Genomic DNA, 21,044 nt, shown 5'->3' on the forward strand with positions numbered 1-21,044 from the left:
CTGACTTTTTCTCTAAATAATATCACTAGATCAAGCCTTTTCTAAAATTCCATACTACAAAATAAGTGATAAAAGTATGTATGATTCGTGCTGATATCGTATTGGCAGATATCGGTATCGGCCGACACTCAAGGCTGAAATATCGGTATTGTATTGGAAGTGAAAAAATCTGATCTGACATCTCTAAATTTTTTGTTTGAGTTTATACTTTGGCAGAGTATTTTAATGATTAATTTGTTACCTTTTTCTAAATTATTTTACTATTCAATCATGACTTTTTAGAATACCATTTAAACCAGTGGTAAGTTTGGCATGTAAAGAGGGCATGTACTGCATGTGACGTCACAGACAGCATGAGTCTCCGCAGTTCCAGACACTGAGTAGAAAGTTCAAACTGGTGACCGTAAGTGGCGTTATTCCATATGAAAAATTGCCATCTTTTTAATAACTTCTTCTTAATTATGTTCACCACGGTCAGTACAGATCCTCAGCTGATGGAGTGTGTCCAAAGAAATGGGAAAGTTGTGCATCAAATGTAGATCATCGGTGAAATGCTTAGCCCAAGCCCAAAAGTCGTTCAAAAGTTTCAGAAAAGGCAGCACATCTCAAAATCCAAGTTATTGAGGACAAAACTATGATATTATACTAGTTTGTTAGACTAGTCGAGATGTGCTGTCATGTTTAAAGAAATGTTTTGAGCCGTAATGTTACATCAATAAAGCCACAAGACGAAGCTGGGCTATTACAATAGATACAACAAGCATTCAGTTAGTGATGAATACAATCTAAACTCCACTCCAGTTCTTCTTTCTCTTACCTTAAAAGAAAATCAAGACCTTAAATTTCTGCTGATCAACAAAAGGATAAAATATTTAAGGTGACAAGCACTTTATGACTATGGGCTATGCTTTATAACTGCACAAATTGTCCTGTGATGTCACATGAACACGTCTGTTTTTACACGGTAAAGACTAAAAAAAACGTCAAGTGCACAGATATTCATCACAGCCCTCTGTTTGAAGTCAGTGCAGCAGCTGTATCAGTTTTTACATGGAAGTTTTTGTGTACACACAGCTTACTGCCATTTCTCCTGAGTAGTTGTACACGACTTGATGCAGTTTCAACCTTCCTGAACTTCACATCAAATCACAGGCGCAGCAGGTGGCTGTTCACTATGGGTGCGGTTCTGCTCAAAGTTCCTGTTAAAAGGAAGTTTTCCTTGTTCCCAGTGTGTACTCAAGTAGGATTCCTGTCAGGTCTCTGTTATTAATACAACAATGAGTATAATATAGACCTGCTCTTCCTGTAAAACATCTTGAGAAAACATCTGTTATGAAATGGCGCTGTACAAATACAAACTGATTGATTGATGAACATTTCCTTATAAACACAGGCCCACAAGCTCATGCATACATGACCCATCAGAGTGAAGTTAGAGCAGATCAGAGACCTTCTTCAGCCAGCTCCTTGTTGTAGACCAGTTTGCCATGCCGCAAGTAGTTTAGGATGGGGCCGAAGTATGTAGGGTCTCTGTCGATCACATAGGCTCCAGTCTCATCCTGTTACAAAGGGAAAAACAGATGGACATTAAGCAGTGTTTCCCATCAACTACCTGGACCATTATGCCCCGCCATAGTCTTATATGACCCACCGACATCACATTTTTATAAAGCTAACATCGAGCCAGTCTGCTCAGCAGTGCACCTCCAACTGTGTGTGTGGCATGCTGCGCGCACAGCGTGTGGCACAAACACTGCACTGTGTGACTGAGCTCCAGATACTCAAGCTACAGGAGACGAGGCCTTGAAACATTTCAGGTCAAACACAAAACTTTTCCCTGCACTTGTTTCTTTCTACCTTATGTCCATGAGGGATCTGCTTATCCACATGGATTCGTGCACTCCCACCGTGTATCTCACGCGTGAGTGGGCTGCATAGTGTGCTACCTTAATGCCTAATTTAATAAATATTCCTATAATATTCTTGTTTTAAGTCACAAAACATAAGTGTGTGAGTGTGTGATTGAGAAGACTGGGCTTCGATCAAAAGACGCACTTTACAGGAAATAAAAACAGTATTTATAGCATGTTAAAAACTCTGCACCGCAAGAGGCAAAGAGGCAATCAGGGAACAGATTTTCTGTTCCAGCTAAGTAAAACTGTCTCTGATTTTAGTCGTTTATTGGATAATTCAGAATTCTTTCAGCACTTACAGGGTCTACAGCTTCTGAAAATGTCTCTGTGACTTGATTAGCTAATTCCTGAGTTATGGAATAAAGTAAACAAGAACACAGGATATAAAGGGTGTGACACAATTTTCTGGCAGAGATTAGTTTAAACTATAATCACAGATGGTCATGTGACCTGCTGCAGTTTTGAGGATTTTTTTTTTTTTAAATAAAATGATAAATCCATTACAGACTAGGTAAAAAGTACTATTTACATATCAATACCAGATTTTTTAATGAAAGAAAATCTGTTTCTTCTAAAATGTTTCCGTTGCTCTCAAGGTGAGCAAGATTGATGCATTTAGATTTAGAATGTCCAAGTTTTTCTCCTGAGGGGGGCATGCCATCAGAACCCCCTACAGTCCAGGGTCCCACCCCCATAGTCTCCTAAAATCCACCTAATTCACCTAAGAATCGCATTTTTTTAAAACAATTCTGAATCTATTCAAAATTTCTGAGAGAAACAATCATTTTAGATGTACATTGTGGGTGCATTTTCAACAGCAGACTCCCTGCTTTCCTTGATGTGACATTTCCATCAGTGATGCTGCAGAGACTAGTATGTGGCTCTTTAAGCTGCACAGCTAGAATAAGCAGTGCTAACTCTCTCGGTGTCAGCAACATTTACATTATGGTGTCTAACATACTTACGGACTGCTGGCACTGTCTATGGAGCCCTAAGTTACTCAGCCCCTCCCGTTTTGACAAAAGAAAAGTTTTAAGACTCACTGTGGACTCTACAATCCCAGGTAAGATACAGCCTAACCCAGCGTCTTCTCTTGTTGTGCTAAACTAATCATAAGAATATAGATTTGTTTTTATTTACATAAATTATGGTAGCCTTCAGAGTTGTTTTATAAGCTGTGTATTGTCTGACTGCAAACATTAATCATGATAACTTTAAATTTTTAATGTAAATTGGTTTCTTTAAAGAATGAAAAAGCATACTTCCTTGAGCAAGGACAACTTCTGATTATTTTTAGACTCAAAGCTTAATACCGGCAGGAAAATAACATCCTGGTATGCAGTTTTATCTGACGTATGCAGCATTGGCTGCCTGGAGCGGATGTACGTTTGCCAGACACATAGCAGAGCTCTCCAAAATAAAAGCTCACCATAGAGAAAAGGTTCTGTTGCAAAATGTCTTATTTCTGAGATGAAATGGGTGATCAACGTGTTTTTTTAGATTTCACACTAATAGTGAAATAAAATTAAATAGGTCTTCATCACTAATTATACCTATTGCTGTGTCACCATCATTTTCCATTTATGCATGTTAAAGTAAAACATCACTATTTGTGTTTTCCGTGAGACCTTCCTGCCTACTCTTTGCAGCTGGACACACAGCTTACTGCTTTGTCTCTCGATCAGTTTTACATGACTTCATTATCACACATGTACAAGCAGCCTGCTTCTCTCCCACCTCCAGGCTCTACTCCTGTCAAGCCTGCCTAGCTGTTATGTCACATAACTACAGCACCTCCAACATACACGCACATCCTCTCTCCACTCTCCTCCAAGTGATTATCGCTTAAAGCAGAGACTCTTCCAGAGCTGAATTTAAAAAAAATCACTGCTGGGTAAAAAAAAAAAATCACAAAAACATGCAGGCTTTTTAAAGACTCCAGCAAGGGGGAAAAAAATAGGGGGAATGAAGTGGAACAGAGTCGAGTTAGTTTTGTGTTAACGCATGGTTTAGTGGGTCTTAAAATAAAAGAAACAAACAGGAACTGTAGGGACGGTGGTTTACAGAGTTTTATTTTGGTTGTGGGTATGTGAGTGGAACAGACAGACAGGCAGAATAAGAGGATGGGAAGGAAAATGTTGAGCTTAATAAAGACAACCTGCTGTATTCACATGACTGATTCTATTTATGGCTGTTTGCTGAAGCAGCTAATGGATAACCACAGCCTCTAGCTACATTGTACACAAATATGTTAACATTTTTATTACCGGGTTTTCCTACTAATTATCACACACTACCAGTGGGTGTGCTACCAAAGACTGGATTATTATCCTAAACACTCAGCCTGAATCCGTATGAAACCTAGTTGCTTTAATAAAATAAGAAGTATTGAGAAGATATCTGCTGTCCCTGGTCCACTCTGGTGTTGTGTTACTGCTGTGGGTCCATCTAATGAGGATTTATTGCTGTTTTAAATATTTTAGGGGGCTCAAATGGACTTTGAGGTTATTTAGGCAAACCTTGATTTGTTTACTTAGAGCTACATTTTTATCAGCTCCTTGCCTCGATACAGGAGCTTCAGCTTAAAAATACAAATGTCCAACTGAGTGGTAAACAAAGAAGCTGGTCTACAGCCACTTCACTGAGAATATGGAGTCACTCAGCGAATGTAGGCATGTAGAGGAGGGTTCTTCTTCTTGTAGATGTGGATCAGAGGATGAGAGGGTTCTCTCGGTAGCTCTGTGGTTTTGAACCCTGACCCCTTTGAGCAACAGATTGAACCCAAAATTGATCCCTAGTGTTTTTCGATGATTAGCTAAATTTCTGATGGGCAGCCTGGAACTAATATGAATGTTGGAGTGAAGAGTAAGTATGTCTAAGCTGCATTAAGGGCCTCAAGGACTTACAAAGGGCTTTACAAGTGTTGTCAATTTGAAGTTTTACCCGTGCTTTAAACAAAAATTTCATGGTTTAAACACAGATTCTGCAGGTGTGGAGTGGATTTAATGCCTATGGTAAATATTATCAATGTTTCACTTTTCCTCCTCCCCCATGGTGTTAGCTACATCAGAGAGGTGATGAGATTTAAAAGAATTCCTCTGCTTATTAACTCCTGCAGGAACACAAACCCTACAGCTATGCCTCTAATACCTGGAAACAGCAGCGGCTCTTCATAAGTAAAAGAAGCAACCTATCATTGGTGGGAATAGCTGCTGCAAAAACATTTTTATTAAACTGATATTTTGACTCATTTCAGGTCAAAGAAATATCGCACCTTTTGTAATTGGAAAAATTGCAGGTCATACTGCAATTTAATCTAAATTTCAATTAATTGCCCAGCCATAATGCTTACAATATATACTTCACAAATATAATACAGCACACCTAAATCAGTAACACTATACCAGTGAAGTTGTCCAATTGTCACAATAAAGGTAGAAAGTGAAGTGCAAGGTGATGCATAATCGAAAGAATCTCTGGCTCTTTTTACTATCACTAACAGAAAAACAGATTTTCTGCATAAATAAACAAAGATTTAAAAATTGTTTGTGATATATGGTCATGATAGGCCTAGGCAATAAATACATTTCACTGACAAATCAACTTGTGAAAAATCTAGATTTTTCTATTGAACTTCCTTCGATGCTTCCATCAGGCTTTGTTCAGCTGAGAAAAGGATGGACTGGTCAGAAACTTTCCTTTGGAATGAAACATATTGGATCATTTGTGCACTGACTGGTCTGATGAGCAGATTAAAGCTGTCTGTGAACAAACATGAAAAAAATATCAGAATAAGACCCATTTCACAAAATAAGTTCTCTATCTTACCTTAAAAGGCTGATGTAGCCTATTTCTAACATGACCGTTCCCATTCTACCTTTTTGCTGAATGGCTCTGTTGTCTGTAAGGTTTATATAAATAACAAAGACACACTTTATACTTAATACTGATATGATAAAATAAAATACAAAAAATATTCCTTGTGCTACTCCCCTGAAACCACACATTGCATTTTAAAGACAAGTTTACAGCATACACTTTAACCTTAAAATGGAAATTCAGTGTACTTTTGTTAAATGTTTTTAATAAAATAAGAGCAACATTTGCTTTGAGTTGTTTCTATGTCTTTTGTATTTGTTTAAAGCAAGAAAAAAGTCAATAAAAATCTTAAATCAGGCTTGACGTCAACCTAACCTTAAGGAGAACTGTGAATTTCTCTTGCAAACTTATCTCTACTAGTGTTGCCGTCTTTGCTGATGCAGTATGACAAGTGCTTCTGATGAGCCGGTTCTTATACGAGGCATAAAGCATGCAATGGAGGAGGAAACCTAAACATACAAACAGATTTGGACTGTAATGCAGTCTGAAGAACAGGATGACAGACAGAAGACAAAAGTAAAACAGGGAGAGGCTTCGTCATAGCCACAGGCTAGATACCTGGAAGACTGCGTTTTTCAGAAAGAATAGTATGACTAATAATTTGCTATGATAAATGCAGGGCTGACATGTTTAAAACAACAAAGAGGGGAATAGAGAGACAGCGTCAGGGACACAGAGGATGTAGACACGCCAGACGTTGAGACAGACAGGATGGGAAACAGGACATCAGGACCAGGAGGCAGACTGTAGAGACCCAGCAGTGACAGCTCTATTTGGTTCAAATCTGTTTGTCTGCCCTCAAAATCACAGTTATAGCACACAGTGTGGAAGGACTTCAGGCCCTGCAGCACAGAGCAGAGAAAAATGCAATAACACATCATCAAAAAAAGAGCGGAGGAGCTGCAGCAGAACGGAGCGACGCCTCGTCAACGTGACTTGACTTGACAGCGTGGGCATGACAACACTGGCAAAAAGCTTCCCCCAATGTGTCAGAGCATGCTCTCTCCGTCTTTCACTCTTGCTTAAACACAAAGAATTTGTAGATTTTTTTGATGCAGAGGAGGCATTTGCAGACGCAGCAAAGTGAATTGTTCACAAAACATTATGTTAACTTGTTTAGAAGTCAGAGTTGCTAGTTCTTGTGTTAATGTTTGGCAGTACATTTGTGTAGGGAAACAGGATGTGACTCCACAGTATCTCTCTGTACAACCTGGAACAACTCCCCACAGGTTATCACCAACAGCTGAACAAAGGCCCCGTTCATTTCTCAGAGCACACACAGACACTATCACCTGCAGTCTGCTGCTGAGTTGAACATGAGTTAACATTAGGGCAGAGTGTTCCTGTAAACTAAATGTTGCAAAAAAGGGGCTTGTGCTGTTTCAATCCTTTAAGCCAGATTTGATTAATTTTAAGTTGATTTTTTTTAAGTTTGCAGAAGGATGGGAGATCTTCGTCCAACATTGGTATGCTTTTTTGTGTGTGCCTGTATGTGTAAGCGTTTTTTGATACTTGAAATTTAAATTCCAAAACCAAGTTGCTTGATATCTGGTGTGAGAAATAAACAACTTGTGTGTCTGGCAAACAACTGGTAATGTACTGCATCAGAAGCCTACGAAACGCCTTTGCATTATGTCATGTGGCATATGCAAACATTCTGATACTGATCTTGTTATAATGTCTTGCTCATGTGTGATGAAAATGTAGATATAGATATCCGGAACGTTCACAAAGCTACGACATAAGCGGAGAGGCGGCAGGAGACGTGAAAACTGTGTTTTCCTGTGATTTCTACTCAGGGATCGTCCTCATTCATCATCACAGATGGTCTGGCTCAACCACCTGCTTCTCAGTGCTGGTGGTGTCTTTGAGGTAGGAGGCATCATCATAACTCCAAGCGTAATAAACACAAAATTTTAGTGCTTTCACTTCCTGTGGGAAAATGAAACCGTTTCATGGATTCAAACAAGTTATTGGGGATGTCCACACTAAAATTTTGTTAGTCTTCTGATTAGAGATAGACCGATATGTTTTTTTCAGGGCCGATACCGGTACCGATTATTAGTTGTCAAGGAGGCAGATAACTGATATTTGGAGCCGATATTCGTTTGCAGTAAAAATGAAAATATTGGCGTCAAAATTTTGATTATTACATACTCCAACACCTAACTTCATCAAAACTAGGCTGCTACATTACTATCAATTAATGTTACTATAGCTAAAAAAATAGTACAATAGCAATAGAAGAGACTATTCATTCCTGAACACCATGCAGTTCATGTAGGCTTTGTGATGCAGTTACATTATGTCTTAAAGTCTTGAACAGCAATATCGTGCTCAAAGACAGCTTCAGGACACACTTCATCTAACAATATGTCATTTTCTGCTGCTTGGGATCTCTCAATCAGCACAGAAAAATGTAAAGTAAAATAGCTTGGTAGTTAAACAGCCATTATTGCCCTCTCACACAAACACACTTCTTACTATTATCAATGATTATTTCCCTATCAATATTATCAGCAACCTTGTTTCAAGTGATTAAACCGTTAAAAACACAAAATAGCCTACAGCATCTTCACTTAAATAATCAGTGTTTATCATAGGAACAGACAGGGGGCGGTAATGCACCAGAGTGATGGATGCCAACCGTCGTAAAACCGAAGAAGAAGAAGAAGAAGAAGAGGGAGAAGGAGAAGGAACAGACAGCTACCGCTAACGTACTGAGACTCACAGTAACATTAGTAGTTTTGAATTGTAGAGTTTCTCAAGTGGCTTCTACACAAACACACACTATTCTCTACCATAACAGACATTCTCCCCATTGCTCCAGTCTGCTGAGTGTCTGTAGCCAGAGGAGGAGAAGGTGGACTGGTGGGCTAACGTTACGCTAAAAGCTTATCAGCCTTCACCTGAACGTGCTACCCTGCAATAAAACTGGACTGAATTGAGTTCATTAGGTTTTTACTCTCTCTCTCTCTCTCTCACACACACACACACACACACACACACACACTTCTACTATCACGGACTATTTCCATATCGATATTATCAGCACCCTTGTTTCCAGTGATTAACAGACACGTCTGGAGGGACTGTGAGCGAGCAGAGCTGCCGCTTATGTTTATATAATGTTATTGGGCTCACAGTAACGTCACTAGTAGTTGTGAGTGTAGAGGACTGGGATGTTCATTACAATTTCAGGAGTGTCTGCTGCTTTACATACCCTCGAAACATATAACTGCTCTCCGGAGCATCTTCTCTCAGCAAAACTTTTTCTCATCTAGTCTCCGCCGTGTGCATGCTCACAGCTTTCACTGCAAATTGGCTGCTGTTACTCGTGCCGTGGCGCTGCGTGTAACCAATCAGATGGTGCTATGGGTGAGACAATACTGCAGCACAGACTGTGCTGGAGAGAGAGTAGTGACTCCAGACAGAGAGGCGCGGCTGCATCAGAGCCAAAGTAACAGTTTTAAATTGATCTCTTATCGGCCGTCAGATTAAAAAAAATGGCAGATGCCGATATGCGTCAAAATGCTGAATATCGGCGCCGATAATTGGCCCGGACGATAATCGGTCTATCCCTACTTCAGATGCTGTCTGCTGGTTTTATTAGAAGTTTTTGTTAAAAATACACTGAGGTAAGTCTTAAAAATGTTTCATAAAAAAGCAAAGTGTGTATTTCTTACAAGCAGACATGTAGATAGACTGTTTCATATAGCCATTGCATAGGATGCATAGCGTTTGGGAAGGGCAGATTTTTAAAAAAGATTTTCCTCTTCTATTTGTCATATTCATGTGTGCCAATCAGATCAACAAGAAGCATGAGGTACACTGTAAAACAGAACAAGTTGAAACTGCTCATATTTTTTGTTGAAACCAATTACGTCAAAGTTTTTAAACAGAGGAAATAGATTTTTAAAATAATCATTAACCGTACATTTATGTTGCGTTTACTTGACTTTTTTAAGTTTAACTACAGTGCGGAAACTTTCCTATACTTAAAATTTTGTTTAAATCCAACTCAAAACAACATGTTTAAGTACTTTTCATGAAGCTATGTGGTCATTACTCAGTGCAATTTCCTCTATTTCTATCACATACTTTAATCTTGAACATTAATGTCAAACAAGGTGGTCCAGTTTAAGGGACTACAAGTGACAATAAGTGATAAGTGCACACTTTACCAGAAGTCCTCTTCCATCATATCTAGTATGCCATCCACGGTATATTATAGTTGCTCCCTAAAGGCAGGACTTCTCTTACTGAGTCAGTTACTTCACTCATGGTGCAAAAGTGTCTAATGCCCAAAGGCATTTTGGGAATAATCACAAAAAAAACTTAGAATTATGAATACTTTTACTTTAAACTAAAAATGTATTCAATCAACCCAGGAAAAAGCAGTGCCAGCTATTCAGCTATTCTGGACTTTTGAAGTTAACCCTGCTTATTTTTTTAACAACCTTCAACAGTTCAGTCTGTGTAGTTGGCAAGTGCAGCTCTGGCAAGTAATGTGAGCTAGGCAGGCAGGTCCTGTCACAGCTTTATGAACGTGGAGCATGTTGGTGGATAAAACTCATACAGAGGCTGGTGGGGAGAAGTGCAAAAACATGTTCTCTGCCAAGAGCTTTGATCAATCTATGATCCTCTTTCAATAAAGGAATGCTGTCCAGATCTCATAAAAACTGTCGCTGAGGCTATATCCAAGCTAATAGCTTTACCAGCAGCAGTCATTGCTACTGGCTTGCAGCCCCTCCAAATGATGACAAAATGTGGTACAGTTCTGACAAAACTACCGTGATACCATAGCCACTTCCTAGCCTCTGGAGGGGAAAAATCCTCTACCTCAAAAGATCACTTTGAGGCAGCAGTGCTGAGGGACTCTATGTCCCTTTCTGGCAAGCGCACGTCACTGTCACTCCTGCCTCATCTGGAAAACTCTGTCCAAACAAACAAACAAACAAACAAAAAACAGTCCTTTCCCCCTCCCTCCTCTCAGTACCAAACTGCCCATTTTCTGTACATTTTTTTGAAATCCTGAAGTGGGCGGAGTTAGCTTTGAGCTGGGGGTTCACTTGCGCTTTAAAAATGAAACTTCGCTTGTAGCTACTGCCTCGTTCTCCTCTTGAGATGCTATTTGGTTGTGTCCGTGCTAAGAAAAGACAGTCGTTTCAGACTGGAGCTTTGCAAAATGGGTCTGCCTGATGACAGACATGGACTCTGGTCAATCCAACTGCTTTGAAGGTTTCTTATAATGAAATGGGGTATTTCTGCATTTCTGCACCTTTATTTTTAACATCTATATCAGTGATCATCAACTGGCAGCCCAGAGGCTACATCAGGCCCCCTTACAGCTTCCCATCTGGCTCCCAGAACATTATCAAATTCAGAACATGCACAGAAGAACAAAAATTGGTGTGGCATTTCAAGTATTTTTTTCTTAAATAATCTACTTACAGCTATTGAAACAACTCTAAAAACAATTGAGATTGAAACAGTTTCATCAGGAATTACTTTGTTTTATTCATTTTTCAGAAATCTACCTGTAAGCTGTCACTAGCAAATATAATACATGTTAAACACATATTTATCAGTCCATTCATGATAGAAATTGCCATTTTCGATGTGTCAGCTTTTGCCTCCAGGTATTTTGGGAGTGAAATTTTCGTGTTTGGGTCTTTCACATACCACTACACTGCATTTTAGCATTAAACTCAGTGATGGACAACATGGCAGCCCCAGCAATGTTCAGCTAAAATGTTTCAATCCCTCCATTGTGGCTGACTATGATATAGGGACTGTTAGAGCCTAAAAATTCTGTACATTTGAAATAAAATAAAAACATGTTAATTTGGCTATATAGAATTGTTTTAGTCTGTTTGAAAGTTTGGCCCCTAAAGTGCCTGTACAGGAAAAAAATTAGCCCTTGTACAAATGTAGTTGATGACCCCTATACAATTAATTAAGAATATTTAAGCCCAACCTCATTTGGAATCTCATAAAAATGTACTGTGAAGCTCAATTTAAAACAAAGGACATTTGTGTATTACACTGTTTACACAGACCTGAGTCATTCCTGGTTACTTCAATGTTTTATACAAGACTCTCCTTGCACAGATATAATCATAAAATCGGGTTCATACTTGTGTTGGAATCCATGCTGACACTGCAAGATGGGACAAAGACAGCCACAGAGTTATGAAGAAAAAGAGTATCTGACAACAGCAAGAAAGCATCAAGCATCAACTGTATGATCTAGTATTCAAATATGAATCAAACTAACGCTGATCCCAAATCTGTGATAATCTTGTTATGTGGTTATAGCTAAACTGTGAGCCCTGTTACACCTGCTAACCTCACCTCAGGTAGCAAAATCAGAAACTAAATCTATCAACAGAATATGACTGGCTTGAGATTGTAAGAAATCATCGTAGGCCTTGTTAGTGGCTGCAGTTAGCACAGAGTTTGGTTCAGTGCAGGGGCATGGAGACTGAGGCGCCGGTAATCTCATTAAAACATTCACACGCCGCCAGACGGCTTGTGTGTGTGTGTGTGTGTGTGTGGATTTAAAACGGCTATGAACGCACGAGCAGAAACACGCAGACATCAGCGGATTATGGAAGGACTATGTCACAAATAAAATCAGCTTCTCTCCTGAGTGCAAGAAGAAAACACACAAGCTGATCAACTATTGTGTGTGGTTCAAGTTCAGATTGCTCTGCGTGTGCTCAACACCAGGAGCTGGTTTCAGCCGGTACCTGAAGCCTACAGAGCCTCTCAAAGAAACTTTAATATGCACTCCATTTGTCCCTTAACCTTGATTCAAGGTTGGACTGGCAGAAGGTTTAATCTATTTCTCCTCAACAGCATGAGGAATGCACAGAAGTCAGTTACAATAAAGCTTCCTGTGTAGTAGCTTTAGCTTGGGCAGTGTTAATACAAAAAGAAGATGGTCCATCCCAGCTATGAAAAATAAAGACACACTTGTAATATTTCCTGTAGAGTGAATGCACACACCAGTAACCCCACAGGTACTGCTGTGTAGGTAGTGTTCTCTATTTGTGTGATCTTTATAGTCAACTCATATCATGACTCACAGCTGTAATACTGTGGGTCTGAAATGCAGGATTTTAAGCGCTCACAAGACTTTGCTAGTCTGACAGGCTGAGGAGAATCTGCTCCATTTGCCATGAAATGTTTCCTCTAAGCACACAGATAAACCTGCATCTGTGTTGCATTTTAGAAAATGGTTATTTCATGAATGAGACAGATTTTTCTCCCCCCAATTCACTGTACACCCATCTGTTGAATCATTCACGCTTCTGTGGATTCACAGCTGCTAGGATCAGTGGGTATGCCTGATCCAAAGAAACGTGGTTTGTTCTCATCATGAGGCTTCCAGGACTAAAGCAATGAATACATAACATTTTTTAAAATCTTTTCCTCCTGATTTCACATTTATCACTGTGTTGTGGTTTTTCTTGTGACCTAAGTCTGCATAGAAATTATCTAACCAAATGACTGTTTTTAAGGAAATTATTCTTTTGTAGCCTTGAACACAAATGAGGACAAGGCATGTTGCAGAACATCAGCATCAACCAATATCTGCCCTATTGACAAACATCAACCATCAGAAAAAATGTGGCATAAACAGATCTCAAGAGTCAATATTTATCAGCTGCCTCATTAATTTAATACTTCCATCTGGTTAGTCTTACTGCTGAATCAAATAAGAGATTTTTTACTGGGCAGAAGACCCCAATTAGACAAAAATCTGTTGTCATGGTTAAACACAAGAGAAATGTTGGCATAGTGAGTGTTACACCAAAATAAGAAATGAAAAATATTGCATCATTATCAGCAATGATCTAGATTTTTATTCTAAACACCAGAATCTGTCCTCATTTTTAAAATAAGAGCACTATCATCAGTGTTATTATCTACTCAGGACCTTAGCTACAGTAAATTAGGGATGTACTGATACCGACAATACTTGTACTCATAGTGGTATTCTTAAAACACTGCAGATACTGTACTAGGTATCATTTTAAAGCATGATTTTAGCCTCTTATTACATGAGTATCAGTGTTTCCCCTACCATTGCACCCCCCCCCCCCAAAACGGCACCCTCCGCCCCCCTTGAATATCCAGTCAATTTTATTTAATTGTATTTTCTATATAACCCCAGATCACAACAGAAGTCATTTAAGGATATATTTCCTACAGACCAGGTCTGGTCTCTTTATTAAACAAACTAAATAGCCTTATGTTATTTATCTTGCTTACATGAATGTATTTAATTACTGAGTCCTGGTTTTCTGCTCGTTCCCTCTGATTCCATGACCAGAGCTGAGCAAACCCACACACTCACTGACCAGAGAGCCCCGCCCCCTCCTTCCCATGTCAGAGCTGGGGTCTAATGTATGCTGACTCAGTATTATGGGGGGGGGGGGGTTCCTCAAATAAACCTGATTTATCCTCTAAAGTTGTGTATGAACTGATGCCCCGCCTGTTTTACATCTGAGGTAGTTAAGCAAGCGCTGGATTTCAGTCCGAGATCGCAGCAATTGTGCACAATTTATTAAATTCTCGCAACAAGTCTGACACTTGTGATGCGGGAAAATCCTGCAATCCCCCATACATCATGCTGCAAACTGACAAACCGGTAGGAAACGTGGTTAAAACCAGCGACAGTTGAGCTAATGTCTGCACCAGCTCCCTCTGGATCTTCTCACCACAGCAGGCGGATATTCACATGGCCCCTCACAGGTGTGTGGGGGCAGGTGAGCCATTAATATAATATAATAGGGGATCAGTTCCTATATAGACTGGGAGGTCACCAATGACATTTTAACATTCAATCATCAGGGATCAATAAACTGGAAAACGACCCCTTTTGTCTTTTTGTTCCTTGCGTGCATGTTTCTCATAGTGCCTGGCACTATTGGCAATATTTATGACCGTTATTTCCGCACTTTAATAAACCTCGTCCACATGCAGATTAGGACAGAACCTCTCCAATCTTTATATATGGAGGAGTATTAACAAAAGATAACCCAGGCATAGAGACAACAGGAGGAGACAGAGACATGCAATGTGTGTGGATAATAATAGTAAAGAGAGAGAAAATGAGTAGATGAATTCAGTGGAGGACAATCCATCATCATAAAGAACATTTACCAACAAACATTATTTTACCTATTATAAATATGTTTTATGTTACAATAAACAGTTTCCTTATTATTTTTTTGGTCATTTATTTGTTAAATCTTTCAGATGTCAGACTCAATTGCATGTGGGGAGGCTTTTTTGACAGCATAGATAAACTTTACACTTAATATTGATATGAGACAGTCCTAAAGTTACTTCTGATGAGGCAAGCAGGCAAAAAAGTTCATTTCCAACCCTGTCATTCATACATAAATAAATAAATAAGTATAGATATCAAAGAATCACATTAACATCATGATTCCTTTAAGTGTTTGTGTCAGTGCCCCGACACAAACAGATTTAAGTTTTCCTTAAGTGCTGTTAAACAGAGCTAGGAATTTACACAGCTTTTCCAAACATCCTAGTTTCATTTTTATTATTTCAATTTGCACACAGAAAAAAAGAAATTATTTCACAAAAAACTAAAATACCAGGTTCTAAAGTATTGGTGCCCTTTAGAGCTGACCTTTTTTGTTTAGTCATGGCACAAACCACTGTGGTGCAATGATGTGTTTTAATTGTGTAATGCTCAAAGCTTGAGAAATCAAGTTAAAACCGAGGGTTGTCTTCCAGTTTAAACAGAATAGACTTTAGAAAAATAATTTTTGATGCTCACAAAGCAGAAGGATTTACTAAGTTATCAAAGATGTCACAAAGATGTGGGAAGTATCATCAAGAAATTCAAAAAGTACAGAATAAGCCTGGTAGAGGCAGGAAGAGAAAGATTTCAAAGATTCTGGAAAGAAAACTAGTGACAGATGTGTCTAAAGACCCCAGAACAACTGCTAGGAGACTAGACAGCCCATTAGGGAACTGTAGTCTCAAAAAAGACGACCACTAAAGCCCTGCACATGAATGCACCAAGAAAAACTCCACTGCTGCAGAGGAGACACCTTCAAGCCAGACTGAAGTATGCCATGAACAACCTGAAGAAAAATTCTGCATACTATAGAAGCATGTCTTTTGGTCAGATGAGACCGAACTAGAGAGAGCAGCGCTCTAGCCATAGAGACATTGTTGCTTATGTTAGGAGAAAGAAGGCAGAAGCGTATAACCCAAAGAAGACCAACCCCAAATACATGGCTCAAGACAAAAAGAATGTTTTTTTCATGACTTCTTTTGGTGTAACACTCCCGCAATGCCAACATTTGCTCTTGTTTTTCACCCCAGAACAGATCAAAGTTTGTCTTACAGGTCACATGTTCTGCCCAATAATGAATCTCATCTGTGCATTAGCTTGTGTGCTTTAAATATATATGGCACAGCAGATAAACATCTGCTACTGACATCGATATCTGTCAAAAGGGCCATTATTGGCTGATACCGATGTTCAACTCATGCATCTGTGCACCCCTAACAAAAAACTAGTAAGATACTCCACAGCATTGTTTTCTTTTTAAGTTACTTTGCTGGAAAATTCAGCGTGTCATGGAGACAATAAGCTAAAACACAAACATTTCTGAAAATTCAGAGTTTGTGGTAAAGTGCAGAAAAGACATGCTGTGGGAGGGCCATCATGCTGTAAGCATTCACAGTGAGTCAGCGGCCAAGAGTGAGGATGAGGAGAGAATGGGCGATGAAGATAAAAAGCCAAGCTGAGGTAAAGACAGAGCTGTAAGTGTGTGAGAGTGGATGTTTATACAGTAAGAGAGTCAGTGTGTGGCTGTGTGTCTTATAGCAGTGCAGAGGGAGCTCCTGTCAGGTCACACTGAAGGTTACATGAGAATATTCTTTCTTCCCAAAATGCCTAGCACTGCAGCAGCAGGGGAACAGCTGTCTCTGGTGCCTTATAAAAACCCCTAACTCTAATTTTGGAGGTTGTTTCTGGCTCTAACTCAAGAAATACCTGTTCTCAAGCAGATGGTGTTTTTCTGCAAAAAGAACTTGACTCTTTGAAACCCTCCAAGGGAAACCATTTAGAGCACGTGGTGATGAGGCTAAGCATGAGATCAGGATTTGGTAATAAGCTGAGGAAGACTGTGAAGAAGTAAGATAAATGATAACTTTCAGATAATACTGTGCTTTGGTAGTAGAACAATATACGTTAGTGTAATAAATAATACATTTTTTTAATTACTAGGTTATTCTAATTGATACATTGACATATTTATACCCATTCTTTAAACACTGAAATTTCCCAGCCACCTTGAACACATCATCATACAACCAGTATGCTAATTAACATCTATCCTGCTGATTTCAACATGGACTTCAGCACTGGATCACTTTTTAACCAATGGGACCAACTACAAAGTTTGGAAGAACTTTTTACAACACATCTTGGTGGATAAAGAGGTTACAGGCGTGTGAAATCTGAGGATAACTTTACTTATGATGCAGCTGCAGACATGATGGAGTCCCCTCTCCCCCTCCGAGGCTGACAGTTGAAGGTACCACGTTTAGAATGAATCTGATTCACAAAACCAGAGCATCATTGTTATAATAAAAAGATCTTAAATCATGGGAAACTCATAACAGGCTGGTGAGACTTTTTGTTGTTCCTCCTCGTTACAGTGACGTTCTTGTTCAAGTGGAGCGATCTGCTGGATGACGTGCAGTGACTCACCTGCTGAATAATGCCAGCTCTACTATTGTCGTCTTTTTTCCGCTGTTGTATTTTACTTGGAAGCAAAGTGTTTCTAAACAGGAAACTTTTATCTGGGAATACTCAGGCTGTTGTTGTTGTTTGCTGTGCTTGTGTGGTTGCCAGGCTATTGTAAACACCGGCTTACAGTAGTACTCAATCACCCCTGTAATGATCGCAAACTCATGCTGAAGCAGGTTGGGAGAAGAAGGAAAACATCTCTTCTGTCTTGATTGGCTCTTGATTCAACAGAGAAATGTGGTCACATTCTGATAAAACTGCCGCTGTGGCTACATCCGGGCTAATCAAGTTAGTGGAGTTTTAGGCTGGACCAACAGGCCTAAGTCAGCTTATGTTTTTTTCTTAAGATATGTTTTGAGGACGGAAATGTGTTTATTTGTTCATCCCTAAACCCTTTATTGAGTTTTTAAGGGCTGCAGTTTAACATCCGAACTACATCTAAATATCGGTTATTGATACCGTTATCAGCTAAAACAAATGTGCAAATATCGGCGTATCAGATACTTGAGTTAAAAAAAATAAAATAAAAATCCAATAATGTGCATCCTAAGTTAACGCTAAAGAGCCTATTCATATTCACTATCACCTGGGGAGGACCCATTTATGGAGTCTTTAAAGGGCCCAGTGATGTCCATGAGTGGCCCAGGGTATAGGTACTGGCAGAGACAAAAAAAATACATGGTTGGGGCATCTCTTGCTTAAAACACCATATTTGTTTTCTTTTTTAATTAAAATGCAGATATATTACTCCAGAAGTACAACAACAGTATCACACAAGTTCAAAACAAAAATGCATTGCAGTATTTTTTTCTAGCTCCTATACGGTCAAGTAGCTGAAAAACTTTAAAATGTTATCATAAAGATCTTCTTTTTTGCCATCGGAGCTTAGAAAATTAATAATTTCCCATCTGCTCTGCATTGTGCTATCTAACAAAGGAAGGACAGTTATAGTTCCATGCTCCACTATAAATTACATGTCATGATCATTTATTTGAGGATACTATCCTCCCTAAAGCTCATTTTCGTACTGTTGCTCACAGAATAGACACCTTAGACAAGAGGGTTTCAATCCAAAACCTACAAAAGGACAATTTACAGGCGTCATCAGACCTGTCTCTTTCTCTCTCCATCACACACCTGCAAATCAAAGGCTGCAGTATAATAGAAATCTGCATCTTTCATGAAGCCTGCCAGCCCATCCTGTGAGTTCGGTCTGCATGTGATTGCGAGATCCACAATACATCTCTCTCTTTCTGCTCCCTCAATAAGATGTCAGCCGCACTGCTTCTGACTGTGCAGCTCCCTGCAGAAGAGGAGGCACGTGTTCATCCATCTGACCCAGGCTACATTCACACCACAAAGTGATGCTGAGACACACACGTACACACACACACTTACAGGAGGAGAAAGAGTGGGAGAGCTTCATACTGCACACATACAGTTTATCAGCTGATAATCAGACAACTCTACGCCTACTTTGGAGCTGCAGGCAAGTATTTCCGGACCACAGCAGAGTTGAAGTAATAGGTTCTGGGAAGATGGATAATTCAGTTACAGAATAATATAGTTAGTCTCTTCCTTTAAGGCTAATGTGATGCCTTACTAGATAAAAATGTCATGGTGCACTATTCAGCAATATACGTGGTCCCATTCAGTCTCTATTAAGCGAAGCATGAATCACTTCATGCCAAGACCTGCTCACATATTTTTACCAGTCCTTGTTGGTCAGATTAGGAAATATCTCTCATGCTACACTAGATTTGGAAGAAATGGAGCCAAACTTGAACCACTTGATAAGATTTAACAATGTTATTGCTGCCTGAAAGACTGGTGAGCGCAATTATGGGCCACCCCAGGAATGCTATGAAACGTTATTTTGGGTTTTATTATTTTTTTACAGGTTTTGCAGCCATATTAAACTGACAATGGGCAATTTTACTGCTCCACATACCCTACATTGCCAGCCTTTCACATTGATATCCCTGTGGGCTATTTAAAATGTTGGATAATGACGATATATAGTAATTTAAATGTCTGTGGGAACATTAGAACATGACTTAAGTGTAAAAATGAAGGAAATGTTGTAGTACCTCTACTTAGTGCCACAGTTGGCTGCACAAGGTACCAAACCACCTGCTTCAACTAAGCAGCAACTCCCGTGAAGTACCGCCTACCGGGAGTGCTTTTACCGGACTCACCGTGTCTGAGTGCAGGTCCTGCTGCTGACAAAGCCGGTACAGGAACGAAGTTTGCTCTTTGAGCAGGGTCTGCCGCGTCGTGAGGAACACCGTGCCGCCAACGTTCAGCCGGACCCACTTCCCGTTGTTTCCCCCGGCGGGGTTGATGACCGAGCCGTTGCCAATGCCCTGCGACGCCGTCCCTCCGGACTCCGTTGTGCCGGCCGTGGCTGAGGTCGCGCTCTCTCCCGCCGACTCGCTGTCTTTGTTGTTGTTGTTGTTATTGTTGTTGTTGTTATTACTGTTGTGGTGTTGGCAGCCGTGACGGGGTGACAGCGCAGCGACGTCCGCCGGTTCCCGCTGGTCGTCCACCTTCGTTGCCATTTGGAAACAACCGTTAGACACGAGGGGAAGACGAGCGAGGGCGTCCGTCCGTGTCCGCTGGTATCTCGGCTCTTTCTCCCTGTTACACACCGAGCATGCTCCGCCCCAAACTCATACAAACCCACTCAAAGAGCACTAAGTTACAGGAAGTGTACGTCCGAGGGGCACCTTCAAAATAAAGGTACTGTCGAAAATTAATGTTTCTAACATTACTAAGGTAAGAAACAAAACAAAACTCTGGGCTGTGGATTTTTCTAAAGATTTTTGAATACTTAAAAGGGCCTAAAGGGGATATAATTTTCATGTATCAGTAAAAATGCCCCCCTACATTTTTTTACTTTGATTTTGGTGTCCTTCTGTTTTTAATTACAGTACTGTGCAGAACTTTTAGGCATGTTTGGGCCAAAATTTGAGGCTAAATTAAGGCGTAGATGTTGCAAGTGGCCTGAGGACAGATTCAGGCTGGAAGGAGGATTGACACAACCCCATGATGTCCTTGAATATTACCAGGGGCATGGGAAAATTATCTGTGGAACAATGAACCCTAATGAACCCTTAAATCCATGCCTTAACCCTTAGATGCATAAGTGGGTCTAAAATGACCCGGGGGGTGTTACTGATATCATGTTACTGATATTATACCATTTAGATTTGTAATTTACCTTTCATAGATTTTATGAAATTCTAGTTTTTGTATTACTGCATTCATTTCCAATGGGATCACATGAAAACCTTTGATTCTTATCAACTGTGACTGTCAGGAACATATATTGTAAACCACACAGACAATATCATAAGTGTCACCCCATAAGAAGATTATTTTACACAGCAAGATCTGATAACTATTATCCTCATTTTCTACCTGAGAAATGTGTCTGT

The 21,044-nt window shown here is 39.8% G+C and overlaps 1 protein-coding gene across 5 annotated transcripts in view; it reads right to left on the reverse strand.

Annotated features, from left to right (window-relative positions):
• Positions 1-20,252, reverse strand: part of kctd17 (potassium channel tetramerization domain containing 17) — a 35,338-nt gene extending 15,086 nt beyond the window's left edge. For all 5 annotated transcript variants that reach the window (XM_041815164.1, XM_041815163.1, XM_041815166.1 and 2 more), the window contains exons 1-2: positions 19,803-20,252; positions 1,451-1,559 (exon numbers count right to left, since the gene is read on the reverse strand). In XM_041815164.1, the coding sequence (XP_041671098.1) occupies positions 1,451-1,559; positions 19,803-20,165 (472 nt within the window). In that variant the 5' untranslated portion in view covers positions 20,166-20,252. The remainder of the gene's footprint in view (positions 1-1,450; positions 1,560-19,802) is intronic.
• Between the last annotated feature and the right edge of the window lie 792 nt (positions 20,253-21,044).

The sequence above is a fragment of the Cheilinus undulatus genome, linkage group 20 (genome assembly GCF_018320785.1).
Source record: "Cheilinus undulatus linkage group 20, ASM1832078v1, whole genome shotgun sequence".
Classification (NCBI taxonomy): Eukaryota; Metazoa; Chordata; class Actinopteri; order Labriformes; family Labridae; genus Cheilinus; species Cheilinus undulatus.